This window comes from Oncorhynchus tshawytscha, linkage group LG04, assembly GCF_018296145.1.
Source record: "Oncorhynchus tshawytscha isolate Ot180627B linkage group LG04, Otsh_v2.0, whole genome shotgun sequence".
NCBI lineage: Eukaryota > Metazoa > Chordata > Actinopteri > Salmoniformes > Salmonidae > Oncorhynchus > Oncorhynchus tshawytscha.
The window spans coordinates 12,547,004-12,566,509 of record NC_056432.1 but is presented as its reverse complement, the minus strand read 5'-3'; the positions used below and the strand labels follow the sequence as shown (position 1 = coordinate 12,566,509).

The 19,506-nt window shown below is 48.1% G+C and overlaps 1 protein-coding gene across 1 annotated transcript in view; it reads left to right on the top strand.

The window, feature by feature from the left end:
• LOC112237176 (adhesion G-protein coupled receptor V1-like) overlaps positions 1 to 19,506 on the top strand; it is a 225,981-nt gene that overhangs the window by 2,082 nt on the left and 204,393 nt on the right. Inside the window, exons 3-8 of the mRNA XM_042320335.1 lie at positions 13,102 to 13,197; positions 14,932 to 15,036; positions 15,275 to 15,388; positions 15,595 to 16,163; positions 16,361 to 16,631; positions 17,874 to 18,203. Of these exons, the coding sequence (XP_042176269.1) occupies positions 13,102 to 13,197; positions 14,932 to 15,036; positions 15,275 to 15,388; positions 15,595 to 16,163; positions 16,361 to 16,631; positions 17,874 to 18,203 (1,485 nt within the window). The remainder of the gene's footprint in view (positions 1 to 13,101; positions 13,198 to 14,931; positions 15,037 to 15,274; positions 15,389 to 15,594; positions 16,164 to 16,360; positions 16,632 to 17,873; positions 18,204 to 19,506) is intronic.

The window sequence follows — 19,506 nt, the reverse complement described above, 5'->3', positions numbered from 1 at the left end:
GACATCAGAGACTGTAACGTTCTCTGCTTCACAGAAACATGGCTAACTGGAGAGACGCAATCCGAAGCGGTGCAGCCAGCGGGTTTCTCCACGCATCGCGCCGACAGAAACAAACATCTTTCTGGTAAGAAGACGGGCGGGGGCGTATGCCTTATGGCCAACGTGACATGGTGTGATGAAAGAAACATACAGGAACTCAAATCCTTCTGTTCACCTGATTTAGAATTCCTCACAATCAAATGTAGACCGCATTATCTACCAAGAGAATTCTCTTCGATTATAATCACAGCCGTATATATCCCCCCAAGCAGACACATCGATGGCTCTGAACGAACTTTATTTAACTCTCTGCAAACTGGAAACGATTTATCCGGAGGCTGCATTCATTGTAGCTGGGGATTTTAACAAGGCTAATCTGAAAACAAGACTCCCTAAATTTTATCAGCATATCGATTGCGCAACCAGGGGTGGAAAGACCCTGGATCATTGTTACTCTAACTTCCATGACGCATATAAGGCCCTGCCCCGCCCCCCTTTCGGAAAAGCTGACCACGACTCCATTTTGTTGATCCCTGCCTACAGACAGAAACTAAAACAAGAAGCTCCCACGCTGAGGTCTGTCCAACGCTGGTCCGACCAAGCTGACTCCACACTCCAAGACTGCTTCCATCACGTGGACTGGGAGATGTTTCGTATTGCGTCAGACAACAACATTGACGAATACGCTGATACGGTGTGCGAGTTCATTAGAACGTGCGTTGAAGATGTCGTTCCCATAGCAACGATTAAAACATTCCCTAACCAGAAACCGTGGATTGATGGCAGCATTCGTGTGAAACTGAAGGCACGAACCACTGCTTTTAATCAGGGCAAGGTGTCTGGTAACATGACTGAATACAAACAGTGCAGCTATTCCCTCCGCAAGGCTATCAAACAAGCTAAGCGCCAGTACAGAGACAAAGTAGAATCTCAATTCAACGGCTCAGACACAAGAGGCATGTGGCAGGGTCTACAGTCAATCACGGACTACAGGAAGAAACCCAGCCCAGTCACGGACCAGGATGTCTTGCTCCCAGGCAGACTAAATAACTTTTTGCCCGCTTTGAGGACAATACAGTGCCACTGACACGGCCTGCAACGGAAACATGCGGTCTCTCCTTCACTGCAGCCGAAGTGAGTAAGACATTTAAACGTGTTAACCCTCGCAAGGCTGCAGGCCCAGACGGCATCCCCAGCCGCGCCCTCAGAGCATGCGCAGACCAGCTGGCCGGTGTGTTTACGGACATATTCAATCAATCCCTATACCAGTCTGCTGTTCCCACATGCTTCAAGAGGGCCACCATTGTTCCTGTTCCCAAGAAAGCTAAGGTAACTGAGCTAAACGACTACCGCCCGTAGCACTCACATCCGTCATCATGAAGTGCTTTGAGAGACTAGTCAAGGACCACATCACCTCCACCCTACCTGACACCCTAGACCCACTCCAATTTGCTTACCGCCCAAATAGGTCCACAGACGATGCAATCTCAACCACACTGCACACTGCCCTAACTCATCTGGACAAGAGGAATACCTATGTGAGAATGCTGTTCATCGACTACAGCTCGGCATTCAACACCATAGTACCCTCCAAGCTCGTCATCAAGCTCGAGACCCTGGGTCTCGACCCCGCCCTGTGCAACTGGGTACTGGACTTCCAGACGGGCCACCCCCAGGTGGTGAGGGTAGGCAACAACATCTCCTCCCCGCTGATCCTCAACACTGGGGCCCCACAAGGGTGCGTTCTGAGCCCTCTCCTGTACTCCCTGTTCACCCACGACTGAGTGGCCATGCACGCCTCCAACTCAATCATCAAGTTTGCGGACGACACAACAGTGGTAGGCTTGATTACCAACAACGACGAGACGGCCTACAGGGAGGAGGTGAGGGCCCTCGGAGTGTGGTGTCAGGAAAATAACCTCACACTCAACGTCAACAAAACTAAGGAGATGATTGTGGACTTCAGGAAACAGCAGAGGGAACACCCCCCCATCCACATCGATGGAACAGTAGTGGAGAGGGTAGCAAGTTTTAAGTTCCTCGGCATACACATCACAGACAAACTGAATTGGTCCACTCACACAGACAGCATCGTGAGGAAGGCGCAGCAGCGCCTCTTCAACCTCAGGAGGCTGAAGAAATTCGGCTTGTCACCAAAAGCACTCACAAACTTCTACAGATGCACAATCGAGAGCATCCTGGCAGGCTGTATCACCGCCTGGTATGGCAACTGCACCGCCCTCAACCGTAAGGCTCTCCAGAGGGTAGTGAGGTCTGCACAACGCATCACCGGGGGCAAACTACCTGCCCTCCAGGACACCTACACCACCCGATGCTACAGGAAGGCCATAAAGATCATCAAGGACATCAACCACCCGAGCCACTGCCTGTTCACCCCGCTGTCATCCAGAAGGCGAGGTCAGTACAGGTGCATCAAAGCTGGGACTGAGAGACTGAAAAACAGCTTCTATCTCAAGGCCATCAGACTGTTAAACAGCCACCACTAACATTGAGTGGCTACTGCCAACACACTGTCAATGACACTGACTCTACTCCAGCCACTTTAATCATGGGAATTGATGGGAAATGATGTAAATATATCACTAGCCACTTTAAACAATGCTACCTTATATAATGTTACTTACCCTACATTATTCATCTCATATGCATACGTTGATACTGTACTCTATATCATCGACTGCATCCTTATGTAATACATGTATCACTAGCCACTTTAACTATGCCACTTGGTTTACATACTTATCTCATATGTATATACTGTACTCGATATCATCTACTGTATCTTGCCTATGCTGCTCTGTACCATCACTCATTCATATATCCTTATGTACATATTCTTTATCCCCTTACACTGTGTTATAAGACAGTAGTTTTTTTGGAATTGTTAGTTAGATTACTTGTTCGTTATTACTGCATTGTCGGAACTAGAAGCACAAGCATTTCGCTACACTCGCATTAACATCTGCTAACCATGTGTATGTGACAAATAAGATTTGATTTGATTTGATTTGATTTGATTTGTCAATATGTGCGTGTGTGCATTTATATGTGTGTATGTGTTGCAATGCTTATGAGTGTGTCTGAGTGTCTTAATCCCTCACCCTGGTCCAACCACTGCCCCAGGGCCTCCCCATTTCAACACCAGCAGAAAGACTTGAGAGGCCCTGGATTCCCATTGATGTGTATCTATAGGGCTTCTCCAGGGCTGGGCCACAGGGGTTCTCCAGGGCTGGATCACAGGGGTTCACCAGGGCTGGGCCACTGGGCTTTTCCAGGGCTGGGCCACCGGGGTTCTCCAGGGCTGGGCCACCGGGGTTCTCCAGGGCTGGGCCACCGTGGTTCTCCAGGGCTGGGCCACAGGGGTTGACCAGGGCTGGGCCACCGGGGTTCTCCAGGGCTGGACCACAGGGCTTTTCCAGGGCTGGGCCACAGGGGTTCTCCAGGGCTGGGCCACAGGGCTTCTCCAGGGCTGGGCCACAGGGGTTCTCCAGGGCTGGGCCACTGGGCTTCTCCAGGGCATGGCCACCGTGTTTCTCCAGGGCTGGGCCACTGGGGTTCTCCAGGGCTGGGCCACCGGGGTTCTCCAGGGCTGGGCCACAGGGGTTCTCCAGGGCTGGGCCACAGGGGTTCACCAGGGCTGGGTCACCGGGGTTCTCCAGGGCTGGGCCACTGGGGTTCTCCAGGGCTGGGTCACCGGGGTTCTCCAGGGCTGGGCCACTAGGGTTCTCCAGGGCTGGGCCACCGGGGTTCTCCAGGGCTGGGCCACCGGGCTTCTCCAGGGCTGGGCCACCGGGGTTCTCCAGGGCTGGGCTACTGGGCTTCACCAGGGCTGGGCTACTGGGCTTCACCAGGGCTGGGCCACCGGGGTTCTCCAGGGCTGGGCCACCGGGTTTCTCCATTGCTGGGCCACCGGGGTTCTCCAGGGCTGGGCCACTGGGCTGCTGAAGGTTCCAACAAAAGACACTTTTGTGAGCAGAAAGTAATTCTGACAGCCAAGGCTTCACCACACAGTAGATTAAAGCCCAGAGTCAGGAGTTGTGTGAAGTCACAGTAAGACAGCCGTTTCACATCATCAAACAGACCATGTGGGAGAAACCAACGTGCTTCCTATAGCTGGGACCGTGCTACGGGGGGGACATGATGGACGGACAGACACTAGAGAACATATTGGAGGATTCCCTCACACGAGAAGGGTATAATCTAGAGCCCGGCATGGGGGTAGTAGGCCATGACATAGCCAAACAGTGGGCTGTGCAGAGAGAAACCTCTCCCACGATGCATAGAGAGGAATGGTTATTTTTTTTGCGGCTGTCTTACACCTAGAGTCCCATCACCATGGTTTCCTTAGCAGGCTGTCGCCATGGTGTCATTGGCAGGCTGTCGCCATGGTGTCCTTAGCAAGCTGTCGCCATGGTGTCATTAGCAGGCTGTCCCCATGTGATTGATGATGAAGGGGCTGGCTCCCTTCAGGCAGGGCCTTGGGGGTCTGGGCTTGGGGTCTGGGCTTGGGTCTGGGCAGAGCTTTGGGTCTGGGCCTTGGAGTCTGGGCAGGGCTTGGGGTCTGGGCTTGGAGTCTGGGCAGGGCTTGGGATCTGGGCAGGGCTTGGGGGGTGGCTTGGGGGGGTCTGGGCTTGGGTCTGGGCAGGGCTTGGGGGTCTGGGCTTTGGGTCTCGGCTTGGAGTCTGGGCAGGGCTTGGCGTCTGGGCTTGGGGTCTGGGCAGGGCTTGGGGTCTGGGCAGGGCTTGGCGTTTGGGCTTGGGGTCTGGGCGGGGCTTGGGGTCTGGGCTTGGGGTCTGGGCAGGGCTTGGGGTCAGGGCTTGGGTCTGGGCAGGGCTTTGGGTCTGGGCTTGGGGTCTGGGCAGGGCTTGGGGTCTGGGCTTGGGGTCTGGGCAGGGCTTGGGGTCTGGGCTTGGAGTCTGGGCAGGGCTTGGGGTCTGGGCTTGGGGTCTGGGCAGGGCTTTCTGGGCTAATGGGGTCTGGGCAGGGCTTGGGGTCTGGGCTTGGAGTCTGGGCAGGGCTTGGGGTCTGGGCTTGGGGTCTGGGCAGGGCTTGGGGTCTGGGCTTGGGGTCTGGGCAGGGCATAAACTCTGGGCTCTGGGCTTGGGGTCTGGTGGGTCTGGGCAGGGCGTGGGGGTCTGGGCTTTGGGTCTCGGCTTGGAGTCTGGGCAGGGCTTGGCGTCTGGGCTTGGGGTCTGGGCAGGGCTTGGGGTCTGGGCTTGGGGTCTGGGCAGGGCTTGGCGTCTGGGCTTGGGGTCTGGGCGGGGCTTGGGGTCTGGGCTTGGGGTCTGGGCAGGGCTTGGGGTCAGGGCTTGGGTCTGGGCAGGGCTTGGGGTCTGGGCTTGGGGTCTGGGCAGGGCTTGGGGTCTGGGCTTGGGGTCTGGGCAGGGCTTGGGGTCTGGGCTTGGAGTCTGGGCAGGGCTTGGGGTCTGGGCTTGGGGTCTGGGCAGGGCTTGGGGTCTGGGCTTGGGGTCTGGGCAGGGCTTGGGGTCTGGGCTTGGAGTCTGGGCAGGGCTTGGGGTCTGGACTTGGGGTCTGGGCAGGGCTTGGGGTCTGGGCTTGGGGTCTGGGCAGGGCTTGGGGTCTGGGCTTGGAGTCTGGGCAGGGTTGGGGTCTGGGCTTGGGGTCTGGGCAGGGCTTGGGGTCTGGGCTTGGGGTCTGGGCAGGGCTTGGGGTCTGGGCTTGGAGTCTGGGCAGGGCTTGGGGTCTGGGCTTGGAGTCTGGGCAGGGCTTGGGGTCTGGGCTTGGAGTCTGGGCAGGGCTTGGGGTCTGGGCTTGGGGTCTGGGCTTGGGGTCTGGGCAGGGCTTGGGGTCTGGGCTTGGAGTCTGGGCAGGGCTTGGGGTCTGGGCTTGGGGTCTGGGCAGGGCTTGGGGTCTGGGCTTGGGGTCTGGGCAGGGCTTGGGGTCTGGGCTTGGAGTCTGGGCAGGGCTTGGGGTCTGGGCTTGGGGTCTGGGCAGGGCTTGGGGTCTGGGCTTGGAGTCTGGGCAGGGCTTGGAGTCTGGGCAGGGCTTGGGGTCTGGGCTTGGGGTCTGGGCAGGGCTTGGGGTCTGGGCTTGGAGTCTGGGCAGGGCTTGGAGTCTGGGCAGGGCTTGGAGTCTGGGCAGGGCTTGGGGTCTGGGCTTGGGGTCTGGGCAGGGCTTGGGGTCTGGGCAGGGCTTGGGGTCTTGGGGTCTAAGCTTTTCTTTCACTCAGTATCTCATACACAGAGACACACACTGGCATGCAAACACACACGCAAACACACACGCACACACACACACACACACACACACACACACACACACACACACACACACACACACACACACACACACACACACACACACACACACACACACACACACACATACACACACACACACACACACACTGGCATGCAAGCACACACACACACATACACACACACACACACTGGCATGCAAGCAAACCCGCAAACACACACACACACACACACACAATGGTTCTGCCTTGGGCACACTGTTTGTGTGTCTTTGGCAGAAAGAAAGGGGGGAAAGAGTTGCATTTCTTTAATAAGGTTATTATTGGTAATAGGTTATTATTGTTCAGCTGATTTCGATACATATACCAAGCGAAATAGAGTCGGGTCAGGGTAGTTTAATAATAGTGGACCCTATACGGTCTTATCAGGGGTTGTGAAGCATCAACAGTCAGGTAGGAGTCAGGTGATGATATTAATTTACAGGTGCAGAATGTAAATAAAGCTGGATCCAAAACAACGAGGAAGAATGCCTCCAGACTAGACTGTCACGCCCTGGCCATAGAGAGGCTTTTTATTCTCTATTTTGGTTAGGTCAGGGTGTGACTAGGTGGGCGTTCTATGTTCTTTTTCTATGTTTTGTATTTCTTTGTTTTTGGCAGGGTATTGTTCTCAATCAGGGACAGCTGTCTGTCGTTGTCTCTGACTGAGAACCATACTTAGGCAGTCTGTTTTCCCACTATGGGTTGTGGGTAGTTATTTTCTGTGTAGTGTGTTTTGCACCTGACGGTGCTGTTTATTTTGTTCCTTGTTGTATTTAGTGGTCAGTTTATTAAAATAATGATGAACACGTACCACGCTGCATCTTGGTCCTCACCTTCTTCCACCAACGGTCGTTACATAGACAGAGTGTCTATAACTTTGACAGTTTTCGTCTTCTTACAATTGCTTACACACTAAAATGTAACTTTTCCCACAATTAGTAAAACCTTACACTCAAGGAGCAAAACACAAGGCTAGATTTGCACAACTGTAAGCACATTGTCAGCTTCACACTATTTGCAAAACATTACACACAGTGATTTGCAAAACACTAAACACACTTGTTTTCATCAGACACAGAAGTATATCAAGATGCCACTTTCTTGCAATTCCAAAGCACTGACTGTCAAATTACCACACCTATGAGCCAATCTGTTAAACACAGCCATCAGGTGCACAAACACATAACTGCTAAATTGTAGACGCACCAATCAGGTTTAAGCACTATAAAATGCAGCAGGTAGGTTCACCTGCCTTCAACCAAAATGGAAGGAGTCAGAAGAAGAGTGAGGGTGAGAGGAGGAGTACACAGAGGAGGAGAAGGAGGAGTACACAGAGGAGGAGGAGAAGGAGGTAGAGGAAGAGGCAGAGGTCGAGGAAGACCTGAAGCAGGAGGAGAACGTGCACAAAGAAGAAGAGGACCAAACTTATCAAATGACAATCGTGCAACGCTAGTGGACCATGTTGTGAACCACGGATTGACGCTGAGGGAGGCTGGACTGAGAGTTCAGCCAAATCTTAGCAGATATACAGTGGCATCTGTCATAAGGACTTTTCGACAGGAAAACAGGTAAAAGATCTGTCTACAGTTACAGTAATCAGCAGCTTATTGTCTGCACCATATCAGCACTTGTGATACCCCTTCCTGTGACATTGTACACTAAGTTACATGTATTATTCTCTACATAGGATTGAGGGTCGGGAACGACAAGGAGGAAGGGGGCCCATATTCACGCAAGAACAAGAGAGAGATAATAAACATGGTTTTGGCCAATAATGTCCATCAGGCTCAGAGAACTACAAGCCAACATTATTGGTGATCATGCCATTTTCAATAATGTCCATCAGGCTCAGAGAACTACAAGCCAACATTATTGGTGATCATGCCATTTTCAATAATGTCCATCAGGCTCAGAGAACTACAAGACAACATTATTGGTGACCATGCCATTTTCAATAATGTCTATCAGGCTCAGAGAACTACAAGACAACATTATCGGTGATCATGCCATTTTCAATAATGTCCATCAGGCTCAGAACTACAAGCCAACATTATTGGTGATCATGCCATTTTCAATAATGTCCATCAGGCTCAGAGAACCACAAGACAACATTATTGGTGACCATGCCATTTTCAATAATGTCCATCAGGCTCAGAGAACTACAAGACAACATTATCGGTGACCATGCCATTTTCAATAATGCTATCAGGCTCAGAGAACTACAAGACAACATTATCGGTGATCATGCCATTTTCAATAATGTCCATCAGGTCTCTCAGTCAACACTGGCACGCATCCTGAAAAGACATCAGGTTCAAATGAAACAACTTTATCGAGTGCCTTTTGAGCAGAGTTCAGAGAGGGTCAAACGGCTGTGGCATGAGTATGTGGAGGTTTGTATTGTTCACTTTAGCACTGTGATGTTGCATACTGCACACGTGACTTTTTTACATTGACTGTATACTAGACCTATCCTGACCTACACAATCTAGTCTTTCACTGTATTTCAGGGAGTTATGCAGATGGATGCTGAGGAAATCCTGCATAAATTCATATACAGTATATTGATGAGGCAGGGTTCAACCTCACAAAAGCAAGAAGGAGAGGCAGAAATATCATTGGCCACAGAGCTATAATCAATGTCCCAGGGCAACGTGGGGGTGACATCACCCTTTGCGCTGCCATTTCACAGCATGGGGTTGTCCTCCGTCATGCCACAATGGTCCCTTACAACACCTCACATCCTCACATTTTTGGACCGATTGCACCACATCGTCACAGCAGGTAATGAAAAGCACCAGATGCAATAATACACGGTCATCTGGGACAATGTGTCATTCCACCGCTCTGCTTTGGTCCAGAACTGGTTTCAACACCATCCACAGTTGACAGTACTATACCTTCCACCATACTCTCCATTTCTAAACCCTATTGAAGAGTTGTTCTCTGCATGGCGGTGGAAGGTTTACGATCTCCAGCCCCAGGCTCAGGTACCCCTCATTCAGGCCAGGAAGGTTTACGATCCCCAGCCCCAGGCTCAGGTACCCCTCATTCAGGCCAGGAAGGTTTACGATCTCCAGCCCCAGGCTCAGGTACCCCTCATTCAGGCCATGGACGACGCCTGTGACCAGGTCGACGCCACAGCTGTGCAAGTATGGATTCGACATTCAAGATGGTTCTTCCCACGTTGTCTTGCTAATGACGATATTGCTTGTGATATTTGGTGAAATTCTCTGGCCAGATCCAGCTAGGCGAAGAGATAATGTATAGTATGTTTACTGTAGTATTTTCTGTACAATATTGTCCGTTTTTTTCAGATGATTTTTTATGTTTGTTGTTGTTAGTTACTGTAATTGTAACCTGTACTGGGTACAGTATTTTACATTTGTCTGTTTGCTGAGCTAACCGTGTTATGCACACTAATGTAGTAGCATGAAAACTGGGACATGTTTTGTTGTGACTCTCCATGTTGACATGTTGACTGATTTGTGTATATGGAGAGAAATAAATGATGTTTTCCTCAGTCTGCAGCATTGGTCTTGTGTTGTGTTTGCATAGTTGCACTTTCTCTGTGTACTTCATTTACAGCACTCTAATCACTGACAATTAGACTTGCTGAAAGTGTTTTAGGTTAGCAACAGCAGTGTGTAACTGGTTCAAAGAGATTGAAGTCATATGAAATGTGTGTGTTTCGTATGGTAACAAAATATTATTTATATGAAGTCGTGTATAGTTTTGCCAAAAGTGTTCCATTTTGCAAATGATCTGAAGTGTTGTGCTACTTTGTAGGGTTGTGCTAATTGTGTATAGTGTTTTGACAAACCGGGCCCTGTTTTCAAAATTGTGCTTAGAAAAATAAACTAATAATTCCTCAGACAGTTCAGTTCAGCAGAGTCCTTGGGATATACATGTCACCCCAGCCTTAGCTCTCTCTTGAGATGAGCACGTGAACAAGTTAAAAGTCCTGCGCCTAACACTGGAACAATCCCAAATCCACCTGAACAGGAATTTCAGCAATTAACATGAATAATAATGCATTTAAATGACTATAAAAATACCAGGTCTCTCTTGGAAAAGAGATATTATCTCAATGAGAAAAAAAACCTGTATACATAAAGGTAAAATAAACTACAAACATGATACATTGGCGGTCATGTAGTGACTTCATGGCTTTCATGTGTATATGGCAAATAAACAAACCATTTGGATGAGAGCATTGCAACCAACGTCCAACAGGCAGAACTTAATGTGTGCTGGATCGTTACACAAAATGAGTACCTTTGATATGTTAAGTAGAAATTATGCCACAATATTGCATTTTAAAAGCCTACTGTATAAATTAAATTGCTCTTTATTAATATAGACCATTATGGAGAATTCAATAAATCAGATTTTTAATATGAATAAAGACTTGCTAAAGTGCCAGAATTCATCATTTTGACGTGTCCCTCGACGCACCTGTGGCTCCTAGGAAGAGTTTGTGATTCACTCCGTCTATTCCCGCTTTTTAAGGTCAACCCTGTTGCTTGAACAGAACTCTTGTTTTAATATGGTGAAACTAGCATCTAATAGCCAAATCATGGAGTAAAAACAGTTGAGCTGGTTCTACACTCTTTGGCAGTTCTCTGGTGTTTTGTCAACCCTGTTACCCAGAGATAGACAGGCTAGAAATGTTTTAACAATGTAAGACTTTTTGTGATTCTTGTATTCAATTGCCCCTCCCTGTTGCACACAAGCTTCCAAGGGGATTCACAGCTAATTGAACTAGTAATGACATGTTGGAGGACCGTTCAACTGGATGTCCTTTGGGTGGTAGACCTTTCTTGATACACACGGTAAACTGTTGAGCGTGAGAAACCCAGCAACTTTGCAATTCTTGACACACTCAAACCGATGCGCCTGGCACCTTCAACCATACCCCGTTCAAAGGCACTGATATATTTTGTCTTGCCGATTCACCCTCTGAATGGAACACAGACAATCCATGTCTCAAGGTATAAACATCCTCCTTTAACCTGTCTCCTCCCCTTCATCTACACTGATAGAAGTGGATTTAACAAGTGACATCAGTAAGGGATCATAGCTTTCACCAGGATTCACCTGGTCAGTCTATATGTCATGGAAAGAGAAGGCATTCACAATGTTTTGTACACTCAGTGTATAATACCACTCGTTTGTTTAAATTGACAAAAACGTTTGTGACAAAATGCTGAATATATTGACCCACCTTGATCTACTTCCCCAGAGTCAGATGAATTCGTGGACACCATTTGTATGTCTCTGTGTCTAGTATGATGAAAGTTAGAGGTAGTTTTGCGAGACAATGCTAACTAGCCTTCCCTTTAAGGTAATGAGTAAAACAGATTTTTCCACCCAGAAAATACAATAATGGTGCTTTAATGGTGTGGCTGCTGAGAGCTAGCCTGAGAGGTAGGCTGCTGAGAGCTAGCCTGAGAGGTAGGCTGCTGAGAGCTAGCCTGAGAGGTAGGCTGCTGAGAGCTAATCTGAGAGTTAGGCTGCTGAGAGCTACAGTAATCTGAGAGTTAGGCTGCTGAGAGCTATTGTAATCTGAGAGGTAGGCTGCTGAGAATTCATCTGAAAATTAGGCTGCTGAGAGCTAATCTGAGAGTTAGGCTGCTGAGAGCTATAGTAATCTGAGAGGTAAGGTGCTGAGAGCTACAGTAATCTGAGAGGTAGGCTGCTGAAAGCTATAGTAATCTGAGAGGTAGGCTGCTGAGAGCTACAGTAATCTGAGCGGTAGGCTGCTGAAAGCTATAGTAATCTGAGCGGTAGGCTGCTGAAAGCTACAGTAATCTGAGAGGTAGGCTGCTGAGAGCTACAGTAATCTGAGAGGTAGGCTGCTGAGAGCTACAGTAATCTGAGAGGTAGGCTGCTGAAAGCTATAGTAATCTGAGCGGTAGGCTGCTGAGAGCTACAGTAATCTGAGAGGTAGGCTGCTGAGAGCTACAGTAATCTGAGAGGTAGGCTGCTGAGAGCTACAGTAATCTGAGAGGTAGGCTGCTGAGAGCTACAGTAATCTGAGAGGTAGGCTGCTGAGAGCTACAGTAATCTGAGCGGTAGGATGCTGAGAGCTACAGTAATCTGAGAGGTAGGCTGCTGAGAGCTACAGTAATCTGAGAGGTAGGCTGCTGAGAGCTAATCTGAGAGGTAGGCTGCTGAGAACTAACCTGAGAGGTAGGCTGCTGAGAGCTAATCTGAGAGGTAGGCTGCTGAGAGCTAATCTGAGAGGTAGGCTGCTGAGAGCTAATCTGAGAGGTAGGCTGCTGAGAGCTAATCTGAGAGGTAGGCTGCTGAGAGTTTATCTGAGAGGAAGGCTGCTGAGAGCTAATCTGAGAGGTAGACTGCTGAGAGCTAATCTGAGAGGTAGGCTGCTGAGAGCTAATCTGAGAGGTAGGCTGCTGAGAGCTAATCTGAGAGGTAGGCTGCTGAGTGTTTATCTGAGAGGAAGGCTGCTGAGAGCTAATCTGAGAGGTAGACTGCTGAGAGCTAATCTGAGAGGTAGGCTGCTGAGAGCTAATCTGAGAGGTAGGCTGCTGAGAGCTAATCTGAGAGGTAGACTGCTGAGAGCTAATCTGAGAGGTAGGCTGCTGAGAGCTAATCTGAGAGGTAGGCTGCTGAGAGCTATAGTAATCCGAGAGGTGTGTGTGTGTGTGTACATGCGTGAGTTCGGGCGTGAGTTTGTGCGTGTGTGTCTGTGACTATGTTTGTATGCCTGATAAGGGGACAGGTTTATACATCTCTCATCATTGCTCTTCTTCCAGAGCTCCTCCAATGGCGTGAGACTGGGGACCCCCAACAGAGCCACTATCACCATCCTGTCCAATGACAACGCCTTCGGAATAATTTCCTTCAACTCGGTAAGAAACACCTGTCTGTCCAGTGTTGATTCTTGCTTGCATTCTGTTTCAACCAGTTTAAGACGATTAGTTCAACCTTCAGTAAATGTAAAGTGAATCCCAAGTACTGAGCATTCTGTATTTAAAGTTTACTTTTACCGTGAAACTTAAATCACTGATCACAACAGGCACTTATTAGAGACATGCTTCTATTTGAGGCAGGCTTCTATTTGAGGCAGGCTTCTATTTGAGCCAGGTGTCTATGACTTAATGCAAACAGCTTTTGCCCATTTTCATAGTTAATGAGGAAGATTGTAATAAAGGTATTCATTTCCTGCACTAATGTGTTACCATTTCCATGGTGTCACGTTTCCTTTGTCTCAGTATGCCTTTTTTAATGAATTTTTATTTTGTCCTTGACAGAATAATTATTCTCCTCTTTGACTGTGCATTTTTGGCAGTTCTTACTTTCGTCACTTAGAGGGCGTTGGGACGATTTCTGGTGTTCAGTACTTCCAAAGTTGTTGACTGTTTTTGTGCTTGCCAGTTAGCTGGATGTTCTCAGCTGTTAGCAGCCAATGGCTAGCAGTTCTCAGCTTCTTACTGACGATAAAAACAGATGATTGCCATCATTTTAATTACTGAATTATTTAATGTAACAAATCAAACATTAAACTTCGTAAACAATTCATGGTCATTCATGTTAACGTTGGGGCGGCAGGTGGCCTAGTGGTTAGAGGGTTGGGACAGTAACCGAAAGGTTGCTAGATCGAATCCCTGAGCTGAAGAGGTAAAAATGTGTCATTCTGCCCCTGAGCAAGGCAGTTAGCCTTGTTAACCCAGTTAACACCCTAGGCTGTCATTGTAAATAATAATTTGTTCTTAACTGACTTGCCTAGTTAAATAAAGGTTGAAAAAATAAACTCATGTAGAATTCCTTTAGACCCGGGGTCTATTTGAAACAAGGCATTTATTTGCTGACATATGCACTGTTGCCTGACTATTAAAAGGGACTGGCGGCTATTTGAGACTGAGTTTAATTGAAGTTTTACAGTAGTTTAAATTTGTCTCACTCTGCAGTCTTGTTTGTTATTATCACAGAGAATTTGAGAGCACGTAGGGGGTATAATTTGGCTACCGAATACAGTACGTACCATGTTAGATGTTTTGAGAGGGAAGGCTTTGTCACTGTCAGGATAAGGAAATGAGGTTTAGGACAAGGGTGCGGTGGGTCAGGAGTGGGTCAGGAGTGGGGGTGAAATGCCACAGAGCAGATCCATGCAGATGGTTGTGCAGAAGGGTTCAGGGGTTGCCAGGGGCAGCACAACCACAATGGCAGCAGTTTGCTCCCAGGATTAACTTGTCAGTGACAGTTTTGGGGGTTACTATGGTAACCATGTATTGGGGCTTGCCTTGCGCTCCCCTTGGGGTCTTATTTGGGATCTTCTTCGAAAACCATTAAAGGACTCTGGAATTATGATTTTGAAACATGTTTTTTTAGTTTAGTTTCTCCAGTCTGAGTCAATGTGCTCATCGTGTGGTCAATGAAACTTGGCGTCTTGTGGAGAGAACTAATTCATTTCATAATCACTGAAGACTTTGTGTGAAACATAAACAAACTTACTAAAGCTGCCTCATCCTGAATACTGGGACTGCATTTGATTCAACAGGACCCTTTGTTTCTCAGGTGAAACAAAAGACAAGTTCTGACTGCCTTTGACTTATACCCCCTCTTCGTCTTTCTCTCTCCTCCAGACTAAACAGATCGTTGTGGATGAGCCTAGAGGGAGGAGCCAGTATGTGCCTCTAAGCCTGGTCAGAGAGAAGGGGACGTATGGGACAGTGACGGTCAACTTTGAGGTGAGTTCACTGTAACTGACCCCTGTTTGACCTCCTTCATTAGGCCGTTTTCATTTTAGTGTGGATGTCTATCTGTTACCCAGTCTACTTATGCCAACCTCACATGCACAAGGACACACACACACACACACACACACACACACACACACACACACACACACACACACACACACACACACACACACACAGGTAAACTTATTCCAGAACTGGCATTATGTTGTGTTTTGTACACGGTCAGATCTCTGGAGGCTCTAACTCTGCCCTGGAGGACCTCAGTCCAGACCAGGGGAACATCACCATCCCACCTGGACGGGCTATGGTGGTCTTCAGCATCCTCATCCAGGATGACCAGGTACCGTGTCCTCTTTCCTCCTTTCACATGTTATCACACCTTTCACCAGACAACTCCACATCAAACACATGGACCATCTGAAGCGTTCTTTTGCTGGCTAAATCAACCAGGAATTACTAAACCATTGAGATAACACTATCTATTTACTGTATATATTTCTATATGGTAACATATCACTCAACCTTTTTTCCTGTCATCTCTCTCAGATCCCTGAGGATGACGAGGTGTTCACAGTAAAGCTGACGGGCGTAGCGGGCGGGGCACTCCTCAACCCCAACGGCAGCAGTGTAGAGCTGAAGATCCGCCGTAACGACAGCCCCTTGCGCTTCTCCCTGTCTCTGGTGGCCGTTGCCGAGAACGCCGGGGTCATCTCCCTGACTGTGACCCGTGGCAGCCTGGCTGACCACAGCCGTCTGGTGGGCTCCGATGACACAGAGGTCTCTATAGATTACGTGGTCGTCAGTGGCGAAGGGGCGGGCAGCGCCACACCGGTGGTGGATTTTGTGGACCTGCAGACGGTGCACAGGGTGACGTTTCCCCCGCGGGTCTACGAGGTGCCACTGCTCTTCAGAGTCAACGATGACAAGGTGCCGGAGATCGCAGAGTCGTTCCAAGTGGTGCTGCTGGAGGATACTGTGAGAGGAGACGCCGTGCTGATATCTCCCAAAGCCATCCTGGTCACCATCGAACCCAATGATAAGCCACACGGGGTCCTGTCAATCAGCAGCAGCCCTCTCACTCAGCCAATCAGTATCAACGAGGATGTGACGGACAGGTGGGTTGAACTACAGTCAGGAGGAGAATCTCATTGGATCAGGTTGAAGTGTTACACACAATTATCCCATTTTATTTTACATCGCATGGGAAAAAAATGTACAGTGACATTTTCACATAATAGTTTCCAAACACATTGGCACTCAAGTGTTTCTGTCTGTGCTATTTTCACAACCCCACCCCCTCTCATTCCTAAAGATTTGACGGTATCTCCATTGTGAGGAACGGTGGGAACTATGGCGACGTCTCCGTCAACTGGACCATCAGTCGGAACTCCAGTGACCGCTCGCCCGTGTCAGATGACCTGAGTCCAGAAAGGGGCATGTTGCGGTTCAGGGCGGGCCAGATGAGTACGGCCCTGCTGTTGAACATCACAGCAGACAAGCTTCCAGAGGAGGCAGAGGCCTTCGTCCTCCGACTGCTGCCGGACACTGTGCAGGGAGGGGCCGAGGTGGACGAGCCTATGGAGGTCAGTCTGGCCAATCACACTACAACTATAGATTCGGATTCTACTGCTTTTGATTGATTGATTGATTGATTGATAGGTCCAAAAGTATGGTTCTATCATTTCAGTTTCTATCATTTCTTCTAATACTAGAGTTTGATGATTTGTTTTCTATACATCCAAAGGTTTTTCTAGTATTTCTTAATCAGATGTAATATTCCTTTCTGTCATGTTGTTAATGCTGGTGTTTTGTGGAGCTCTGTATAGGCTTTTTTGGTTATTTGCCATACCAGATAGACAGTTTGAGAAAGTTGCTTGTCTGGGAGCTTAGTGCCATGTCTAGCACAGGGCAGTGGCTGGCTGAGAGTGTGTGTGTGTGTGTGTGTGTGTGTGTGTGTGTGTGTGTGTGTGTGTGTGTGTGTGTGTGTGTGTGTGTGTGTGTGTGTGTGTGTGTGTGTGTGTGTGTGTGTGTGTGTGTGTGTGTGTGTGTGTGCACTGTAATGTCTTTGTCACAGCTTCCCATCTTAGCTATGTGTGAAAGGAATGGCTACATCTAAACCTTGTTTATGTTTAAATACATTAGAACACACACACACACACACACAGTGATTGGACTCTCAGCGTGTGGTATCTGCTGTCAGTATGTGTTTAGGGAATTCATTCAGAAGTGCTTGTAAGCATTAGAAGGAAACTCTTGTAGTTAATCACTGTATATGTCAAGTTGATATACTGTAAATGATTTAGCACACAGTTCTAAATGCTACCACACAGTCCTGGACAAATGACTACAGTAAGTCCTAATAAAAAGCTAATGAAAACTATTTCAGCCCATTTAATTAAAGAGGATGCATCTCTAAAATTATCCCAGGGCTCCTTTTTATGACAAGGAGTCTGATGCTTTCTCCTCTCCTTCCTCTCCTCCCTCCTTCCTCCTTCCTCTTCCTCTCTCCTTCCTCTCCTCTCCCTCTCCTTCCTCTTCTCTCCTTCCTCTTCTCTCCTTCCTATCCTCTCCTTCCTCTCCTCTCCTCCCTCCTCTCCTCTCCTCCTCTCCTCTCTCCTTCCTCTCCTCTCCTTCCTCTCCTCCTCTCCCTCTCTCCTCTCCCTCTCTCCTTCCTCTCCTCCTTCTCTCCTTCCTTCCTATCCTCTTCTTCCTCTCCTCACTCCTTCCTTTCCTCACTCCTTCCTTTCCTCCCTCCTTCCTCTCCTCTCCTTCCTCTCCTCCCTCCTTACTCTCTTCCCTCCTTCCTCTCCTCCCTCCTTCCACAGATGGTGTTTTACATCCAGGACAGTGATGATGTGTACGGCCTGTTCCTCTTCCACCCCGAGAAGACCCAGACCATCCAGAGTCGACCCGACACCCGCTTCCTGTCCCTCAGCTTTCTGCGGGAGGGGGGTACCCTGGGGGAGGTGGCCCTGTCCCTCACCGCCCTCTACATCCCTGCTGGGCCCGCGGACCCTGGGCTGGCCCGGGACAGGGTGCTGAACGCTAGCCGCTCTACTACCGTGCTGTTCTCTCAGGGCCAGGACCAGGCCAGACTCACCCTGCCTATCCGCAACGACGCCTTCCTGCAAAACGGAGCCCACTTCCTTATCCAGGTGGGGTGAGAGGTCACAGATCAGACCTAGGATAACTATACTTTTAACTATTCTTTGTGAAACATTTTTTTAAGTCAGGGCACAAATAGTTACTTTGGAGATTAATACAGATATTTGAATACAGATGTCAGGAAGTGACGACTTCTCAGAAACTATTGGCTGCCTTCAACTAATGGCAAAGCTGTATCTCAAATCAAATCAAATTGTATTTGTCACATGCGCCGAATACAACAAGTGTAGACCTCACCATGGAATGCTTACTTACAAGCCCTTTCCCACCAATGCATTTTTAATATTTACAAAATAAACTAAAGTATATATTTTTTTAAAGTAACACATAGAATAACAATAACGAGGCTATATACAGGGGGTACCGGTACCGAGTCAATGTGTGGGGGCACCGGTTAGTCGAGGTAATTGAGGTAATATGTACATGTAGCAGTGGTGGAAAAAGTATCCCAATTGTCACACTTGAGTAAAAGTAAAGATACCTTAATAGAAAATGTCTCAAGTAAAAGTGAAAGTCACCCAGTAAAATACTACTTCAGTAAAAGTCTAAAAGTATTTGGTTTGAAATATTCCTTGTATTCGGCAAACCAGACCGCACCATTTTCTTGTTTTTTAAATATTTTACGGATAGACAGGGGCACACTGCAACCCTCAGACATAAAGCATGTATCTAGTGTCTGCAGTAGGGATGACCAGTGATGTTCTCTTGATAATTGTGTGAATTAGACCATTTTCCTGTCCTGCTAACGAGTAATTTTGTCTGTCATGGAAAATGTATGGAGTAAAAAGTACATCATTTTCTTTAGGAATGTAGTGAAGTAAAAGTATAAAGTTGTCAAAAATATAAATAGTAAAGTAAAGTACAGATACCACAAAAAAACTACTTCAGTAGTACTTTCAAGTATTTTTACTTAAGTACTTTACATCACTGACATGTAGGTAGGGGTACTGCTTGTTGAAGATAGAAATAGAATGACTAGAGCACACACCATCTCCTGTTCTATTCCAATCTATCTGACAGTCATATTTGATCTACACAAAACATATACATTTGAACATTCTGTGTCGATTCTCCTGAATGTCCATTTCCCCAGGTGTACATAATCAAGTCAAACCACTTAACCAGTGCTATTTTCTACAGAGAAGTTTAAATAAGGTGCAACTAACTGTGTCTTTTTCAACCACTGAAAAGGTTGAAAACGGCAATTAATTTTATGATACCTGAAAATACTGCAGAGTAATTCAAAGCCAGTTGCAAACAGCAGGTTGGGATGCTAAAACAAATTTGAACCGC